Source organism: Hesperophylax consimilis, chromosome 27 (genome assembly GCF_061612785.1).
Source record: "Hesperophylax consimilis isolate HC1 chromosome 27, BYU_Hcon_1.0, whole genome shotgun sequence".
Classification (NCBI taxonomy): Eukaryota; Metazoa; Arthropoda; class Insecta; order Trichoptera; family Limnephilidae; genus Hesperophylax; species Hesperophylax consimilis.
The window spans coordinates 1,512,358-1,521,136 of NC_142862.1; the positions used below are offsets into that span (position 1 = coordinate 1,512,358).

Consider the following 8,779-nt stretch of genomic DNA (forward strand, 5'->3'; position numbering starts at 1 on the left):
TTTTTTCACCTAGGACAACTCAAGTCTGGCGAAAAAACCTTCCTGCAGAAGCAACAAAACTACTTATCAACTCGTACGTAGTCTCACGTCTCGATTACTGCAATGGCATTTATGCCAGCCTTCCAAAATATCAAATTGACAAACTTCAATCAGTGTTTATTGCTTATTGCACGGCTCATAACCGGGGTTTCAAAATATTCGCACATTTCAGAACACCTTCGTAACCTTCACTGGCTCAAGCGCCCTGAAAGAATTCAGTACAAACTGTGCTGGATGGTGTTTAAATTCATCAATGAAATGGCCCCACCCTACATATTTGAACTATGTGTTCCGGAAAACACTGGTCTGAGGCAGTCAACTCTTAGATCAACAACATCATCAGCTGTAGACAGACTGATAAAACCTAAGCGCAAGTCAAATACTAAGTTTGGTGATCGCGCTTTCGGAGAATCTGGGCCAAAGGCTTGGAATAAACTCCCTCCGGAACTAAGATCCATAACAAGTCCAACAGAATTCAGGTCTAAACTAAAAACTTACCTTTTTAAGCTGTCATACCCTTAAATTAAATATACCATTCCTAAGAGAAAGTCCAGTTTTATTCAATTTTCCAATTATTTCATAAATCCTGCATCTAAATTTCGCTAATAAACAATTAGATAATGTTAATTAAGTGTTAATCTCAAGTGACCTACCAGGTAAGTATTGTATTGTAGGTATATTATTCCATAAATAGTTAGTAATAACATAGATCACTGTAGAAATGTATTATTATTTAATTTTTTTTGTAATGATTTTTTTTATTTTTAATAATATGTTTACATGGTACATAATTCATTTTACATCTTCGGTCTTTTTACTACTCTTCCATTGAAAGCATTTGCTTGTGTATGGAAGGGGAGTGTACATACATGTTGTTGTTAGTTAGTACTTAAATAATTCATTGTACATAAATGTATGTTTGCTGTAGTATTTTTTTTTGATAGTAGTGAAGGATAATATATTAAAATAATAAATTTAAAAAAAGAAAGGAAGTTATGGAAAACTAAGGATATTTGTGAGATTAATTAAGTGACAGTAGTTTTTTTTTTTTTTTTTGAATATTTTTAAAGTGTCTCTTGACAGAGAGCAGTATTCGGGTTTTATCATTAATGCTTCTGATTTCTTCTGGTAGACGATTGAAAAAAGTTTTCCCTGGTAAGTATAATGATGTTGTGCAAAAGACGTATTTAGTTTTGGGCATAGAAAAACATGTCTAAGTCGCGTTCTGTTATCATTTAAAAATTTATATTTATCTTTTTCTTTTATAATTTGGATTAGTGAGTTTTTATTATATATAGGTCTTTAAATGTAGGTACTTGAAATTCTTCAAACAGGCGTTCTGTTGGGTAGTCAAAGGATTTTTTTAATATAATTTTAATAATTGTTCTTTGTATAATTTCAATTGGAAGAAGGTTACATTTATACGCGGATCCCCAACTAATAATAGCGTATTGTAAAGTGGATTGAACTAAGGCATAGTAAATTAAATATAGATTTTTTATAGACAGAAAGTTTCTAATTCTTAAAAATATATATATTAATTTTCTAATTTTGTTTACAACTTGACATATTTGTTCCTTCCATTTCAGATTTTTATCAATAATTACTCCAAGATATTTAATTTTATTTGTTGTTTTTAGTACTGTGCAGTTTGATTTGCAATAGTTTTGGCTGTGAATTTTAGTATTATTATGTATGACAATGTTAAAATTTTTAGGAGTATCATTTGTATGGATTGCAAATGGAATAACAAATGTCTTTTCATTATTAAGTGACAGTAAATTAGTGTCGAAAAAATTCTTGAGCGTGTTGATGTCTTCTGTGGCCTTTAATTCTACTTTTTCCCAAGTCTTATCACTTATTATTAATACTGTATCGTCAGCGTATGACGTAATTTGACCATGTAAAGGTTGAAAAAAAATATCGTTTACATATATAGTAAATAGAATCGGTCCAAGTACTGTACCTTGGGGGATTCCAAAGCTTGTAATCTCTTGATCACTATTAACACGATTGATTTTTACTACTTGAGGATGGTTTTTTAAGTAGTCGGTGATCCATTTAATCGCGTTGCCTTTTATGCCGATATTATTCAATTTTTTTAATAGCATCTCATGGGATATGCTATTGAATGCCTTTCTAAGGTCAATAAATATACCCGCACATTTTTTACCTTTATCTAATGATTCGTAAATGTATGAAGTTACGTTAGCAATAGCATATTGTGTGCTGAGAGATTTTATAAAGCCAAACTGGCTTTTGTGTAATATTTTATTATTATCTAGAAAATTTACCGATTGTTTTTTTACTATTTTTTCAAAGATCTTTCCTATATTAGAAATTAGACATATTGGGCGATAATTCGTTGCTTGATGTGGATCTCCAGATTTGTAAATAGGTGAGATTATTGTGGTTTTGTAGTTCATTGGAAAAATTCCAATTGTTAAACTTAAGTTTATTAAATGAGTGATAGGTTTTATTAAGTGAGGTTTCATAGTTTTTAACATGTGTGTTGTAATAGAATCAAAACCGGGAGACGAACCTCCTTTCATATTTTCTATTATTTTCGAAATTTCACATTCTGTTGTTGTTTCAAACATTGAAAGTATATTACGTTTCTGTATATTTTTATTTTTATGGTTTTCTTAGTTTGAAGGCTTATGAATATTTTTCGCAAGATTTTTCCCAACATTTGCAAAGAAGGAATTAAATATGTTTGCACATTGTTTAGGCTGTATATTGGCATCTATAATTTTTTTATCATGTTCAATGTACTTATTGTTTTGTGTTTTTTTTTTGTATTTTCTATGGCGAAATTAACAGTTTTCCACATTTGTTTATGGTTATTTTCTGAAGATAATATTTTATTTTTAAAATACTCTTGTTTAATTTTTTTAATATAAGATGTTAATTTATTTTCATATTTTTTATAGAAAATATATGCTTTTTCATCTTGGGGATTTTTTAAAGTTATTTTGTAAAGTTTTTCTTTATTTCTGATAGATATAATAAGTCCTTTGGTAATCCAAGGCTTTAAACATCTTAATTTTGATTTTATGTGTGTTGTTATCTCATTTGTCGAATTTTTAATGTGTTGTGACATAATATTTTCGAATTTAGTCGAACAAATTTCAGTATCATCACTGTTTAAAACATTATTCCAATCCTCCTTTTTTAGTTTTTCAGAGAGAATATTCATATCTATTGTTGATTTTTTGGTTATTAAATTATGTTTTTTTATGTTTAATATTATTATTATACAGAAGTAAGCATGGGTGATGGTCAGTTATGTTAGTTTTCCAAATAATTGATTTTATTTTGTGAAGATCTTTAATGTTTACATTTGTCCAAATGTGGTCTAAGCAAGATGGAGTATGTTCTTTAATCTAGTATAATTATAAATTTATACAGCGCCCTTGAGGTGATTTTGCACAAAAACGGCGCTATACAAGTCATCCAATTATTATTTTTATTATTATTTAAATATATCGACAAAAAAAATTAAATTACAGCATTTAAAAATAAAAAGTTATTTGATTGTTTTACTGGGGCGATAACAAAATGTACTCCGGGTATAAACCAAAGATAAAGTGATAACGATAAGATTGACAGCTGCGGCTGGTACTAAATGTACATTTGTTTAAATAGATATCTAACCATTACGCCGTCTCCGTCGTCTCCAGGGGTAGGAGACGGCAGAGAGGATGGACCGCCACACAACACACACTCCTTGCTTCATGCACATTCATACATACAAGTACTTGCCACGTCTACCTTGGGAGTCCTAGACGTCTTCTACCATCCACTTACGCGTCTTATATTTTCCTATCACTCCTTTCTCTGTACATTCGCTCTACATGTCAAACCCATCTTAGGGTCCCTTTATAAAACTTTTCCACAAAACTTACATAAGCGCCCCTGAGGTGATCTCACAAAAGCGGCGCTATACAAATTGTCCAATATCATTATTATATTGAATTCTTTCTCGATCTCCACATGTTTTTTCTACCCCTCGGAAGAAGATCAAATATACTAAATAATATTTCATTTTATTCAAATGAAATGTTGATTAAAGCACACACTTAGAAGTAGCTGGTTCAAATCCCAGTCGTAAATTTCACAATAAATTTATTAAAAGTAAATTACATATATATTTGTGGCACATTCCAGAGTGGAAGATACTCTCCGTATCGCCCTGGTGAAAGATCTTCATTCGGATCGAATGTATCTTGAAATGGCTGTAGTTGTGTTTAGTGACCAGATCTAATTAGTCAGGTTCTTTCCCACCTTCCTCTTTCTCATCTCCTTCCCCTTCACTTTTACACAATTGAGAATTTCATAGTCCCACTGATTCTAGACAGTTGGGAGCAGTTGTAAAACTTGTGCAGTATTTCATTAAAAAACACATCTCTTCAAAACCTCATTTCACATTGTACATAATACTATACGGATTGTTCTCATCCGACAAAATAATTAGTAGGTACGTTTTTCAACATTTCAGACGACAATGCAGAGAGTATCCCAGGAGGAGTGCTCTAGAGCATTCCCCGCTGGCAGCTCTTATCACCCTGCCGGCGTAAAACACGACCAGGAGATTTGCAGCCGCCCAGTCAACACAGCTGGAGAATGTGGGGTATAAAGAATTATTATTATTATGTAACACTGGATTCATCGTACACCAAGCTCATTATAATACGTATTCATTTATTATTCAATAGGAATAGCAGTGGCAAAATTTAAATTCATCTTTAAAATAAAAAAATAGCATTATTTATTTTTTAATTGTTTATAAATTTACACCCGGCTGGGTTTTTACATGTGATTTACTTATTTTTTTACAAATAACACAACAAAAGTAAGTAATATTAAAGTAAAATCAAAAACACTTAATTAAAAAAAATAGAAGACATATGATATATGATATTATATTTGATATTCTTCTTTCTGAAATAAATTCGGTAATGACTTGTTTATATTTGGTGAATGATGTGTTGAATATATCAACAACATCTGTATAGTCATTACCCAAATTTTGTATACGGCGAACGGGGGTATAGAATTGAGATTCTGTGTTGGAGTTATCACAATAGAACGGTAGATAATGCCTCGATGTTGGTTTGCGAGGTATATTTAAATAAACATTTTAGGTCATTAACTATTCTACCTTCAGATAATTCTAATAAATTGAGTTAAATTATGGCAATGTTAAAAATAATATACATATATGACAGTTTGGAAACAATCACTGTAAAGTGATTTCTCAACAACAATTTACAATTGTTAGGAGCAGGATATGTACGGTAAGAGCGATCGGACCAGTGTTCGATATGTGTCAGAGCTCTTCAGCAACCTAAATAATTTTACACAAGTCCTCAGAATGTTTAATATATATTATTTTGTCCATGGCTGATTTATTTACCGATTTTTTCGCCTTTGTTCCAAACGTTCAAAAACTTTTTTTCCTTGCATATATTTTTGGTTTTCCATAGAAGTTCTTTGAAGTTAGGATTAAGAATAGCACTTTTAAAAATCTTTCCGCAGTTAAAGTATTTTAAAATATCACGGTGAATTTTTTTTTCGGTTTACTAGTAGTAGGTTTCTTTTGCAAATATCCTTGAATCTGATGCAAATTTTTGGGGGAGTTAAGATTAAGATTTGTAAGTAGTGATTGTACTTACAAATCTTAAGTTTTTATAGGAAATTTTGGTTTTTATTTAATAAAAGAAAAATGGAAACATACTTTTTGGATGTAAGGTCTTCTGTTCACATAACTACTAGGGTTAGATTAGGTTAGGTTAGGTTTGGTTAGGTAAGGTTAGGTTAGGTTAGGTTTACCATTTCCATCGACCATGAATGTAAACACTGACTACCTATCACTGATTAATTAATTAATAATCTGCCATTTGGAGTGTGTTCACCTATTGCTTTATTTGTTCTCAGGGCTGGTACAGCGGCTCCTCGCTGACTTTACCGAACAGCCCCAGGGTGGGCTGCACGCACCTGTTGGTGGGTTTGGTATACTGGCATACTTCACCCTGTATGCACACCAACACGAGAATATCTACCTATATCCCCTGGATAGAGGGTATTGTATGGCCTGAAAGCGGTATTGTTGTCTAGGACCTTGTTTTAGACAATTTTTAAATTTATTTTTGTTGCCTTGTCCCCCCTCCTTTTTGCCCTCTCTCTCTGCCCCACCTGCCGACGACCATGACTTACACGTTATACACGGTGTTTGGAAACTTGTAGTACAAGCGGCAAACTGGCGGATCTACATCACATAGAAAACCCAAAATAACTCTGGTTTTGTTCGATCTGAGCATTTATTTATTTTTTCTATGAAAAACTTCTGTAGCCGGCCCAACCCTTCGACACATTTTAAAATACAATAAACAGCTGATGTTAACCCCCAACTACCAATTTAAAATATATATGTAAATTCCAACTTCAGACTCGATTCACCCCAAAAATAAAAGCTCACACAATAAAACATACTTATGTGATAGGTTCACTAGTTTCCCGTTTGTACTATGAGTTTCCAGACAAAATGTATAACAAAAATCCCACACAGGCAAGGCCAGTAGGTAGGCATATTTGGGATTAGTTAAAGGTACTTAAAATTGACTTTTTTATTTTATTTTATTTGTGTACAAAAAATTTTACAACATTACAGATATTTTATCTAACCAATTGTAAAAGTACCATTTTCACAGTGAGAATGTAGTGCCAAAAACCTTACAAACTCATTGAATTTTCCGGAGAATATGTCGAAATTTTTATCTAATATATTTAAATAGCGTATCGCTCTTCCCTGGGGCGAATTCGGGTACAGATTTGTACGACTCAATCGGCAATATAATATGTTATGGTGACGTGCCCGAGAGTGAGACTCTGGGACAAATAAATTGATTTGCGCCAGAATCTCACCGTTAGAGACGAGGCCATTGATTAATTGAAAGAAATATTTTAGCAACGCAAAACATCTACGAGTTTCTAGAGAATGGTAGTTAGTCATACCTAGAATAAATCTCGATGGATATAAATATGGATATGTTCCATAGAGGCGTAAATATAAGAAACGTAGGAATTTTTTATGAACTCTTTCAATGTTTAAAATATAGGATGCTTCAAATGGGGCCCAGATAATACAATTCGACTCCAGTATACTTAGCACCAGTGAGTTGTAAAGTAGCCTAATTGTGTAACTTATTATGGAATGTAGGAACATACCCATATTATTTCTATAAACAGGAGATTTTTATGATTTAATAATATCAAAATCAGTTTTATTTTTTAAATTAAACACGTTTTCCAAAGAAAAGCATATTTTTGTAATAGTGTTTTTTGTACTAAACTTAAATATAAAAATGATGCGCTTAAAATTTTTCTTACTTCAATCAGAATAATAAAAACTAAAATGAAAATTTTATTGACCTAATTCTGCTACCATCGTAAAAAAACAGTTTACTGAAGTTATATAACAAATCTGAGGTCAATTGGTCAACTGGTTATTGAGAAATCCTAGCTGATTTGTATTTGTGCGTGTAAAATGTATGTACCATTGGGTGAGATTAAAATGAAGTAATTGATAGTTAGCAGCTAATCAGCCAACCCAGGGCCAAGAACAACTTGTTCCTCTCTCATGGATTAGTCAGTTTGGCATTCTGTCCTTCAGTTTTTCCCTCTATTCTATAACTCATTTTATCAATATATCACTATTCAGTTTGGACAGACTACACTCAATTCTAAAACCTTTTCTTTCTAGACAACAATACCGCAGTAAGTAAGGTGGGGATGATGGGTAGATACTGCGTTGAATGTTTCGGGAATATGTTTTAGTGTTTTGTGAACACCTCACTAGGAGAACAACATTATATGCTGAGGTGTTCACGTGTCTCAGTTCTGTGAATTATTAGAATATTATAAAATATTATTTAATTAAATGCCTGAGTTATGTTTGGTGTTATTAATATTATGTAATGTAAATGTTTTTGATATTAGTTTACTGTTAATAAATTATTTTTAAACTTGTGCACCTTTTGTTTTGATCCAGACTGAAACCTTATTTTTCTGTATTGTGTAAGTGTTGGTGTATTCTGTATTGTCAATAAAAGCCTTCACGCAATGATGGATGAAGGTAAACAAATTAACGAAAGAAATAAAACTCTGGAAAATTAAGCCAAAAGCAAGAGAAAAATACACAAATGCATAAAAATCATTGATAAAAAAAAACCACCTCAAGTGGTGCAGAAACGAGGGTCTAACCACCCCCTTTAAGGGGGAGGCAACGCCACATATCAATAACCCTCTTAAGCCTTGCTTATCTAAATCTCTAAAACCTAAGAAAGAAAAGGAAGAAATTCCCTAAATGAAAGTGAAAATTTTATCAATATCCGTTGCGTAGTTTAGAAGAACTAAGCGCACAAACAGACAGACGCGGATAGCGACTTTATTTTATACCATCTAGAGATGATTAAATACCTACAAATAACAAGAATCGAAAGTCAGGTAATCTAAATAAGAACTATATTATCAGGAGGAACTACTCTAGTAGGATAAATTTATAATTTATACACTTTCTTGATGGACGGTAGCCGTACTTTGTTGTATGGAGTTGACAGAAAAAATAATAAAAAACAGATATTTATTTTATTATAGGGCCATCCCATAAAGGTCCCATGGCCAGTTCAGGCACGGGGACTCCATCCAAGCCAGAGTCAAGTTACCCTCTCAGAAAAGG

At 32.1% G+C, this 8,779-nt stretch overlaps 1 protein-coding gene across 1 annotated transcript in view; it reads left to right on the forward strand.

Annotated features, from left to right (window-relative positions):
* Positions 1 to 8,072, forward strand: part of LOC149410446 (clotting factor B) — a 70,352-nt gene extending 62,280 nt beyond the window's left edge. The window contains exons 16-17 of the mRNA XM_089648054.1: positions 4,541 to 4,672; positions 5,980 to 8,072. Coding sequence (XP_089504180.1) covers positions 4,541 to 4,672; positions 5,980 to 6,159 — 312 coding nt within the window. The 3' untranslated portion in view covers positions 6,160 to 8,072. The remainder of the gene's footprint in view (positions 1 to 4,540; positions 4,673 to 5,979) is intronic.
* The last annotated feature ends 707 nt before the right edge of the window (positions 8,073 to 8,779 follow it).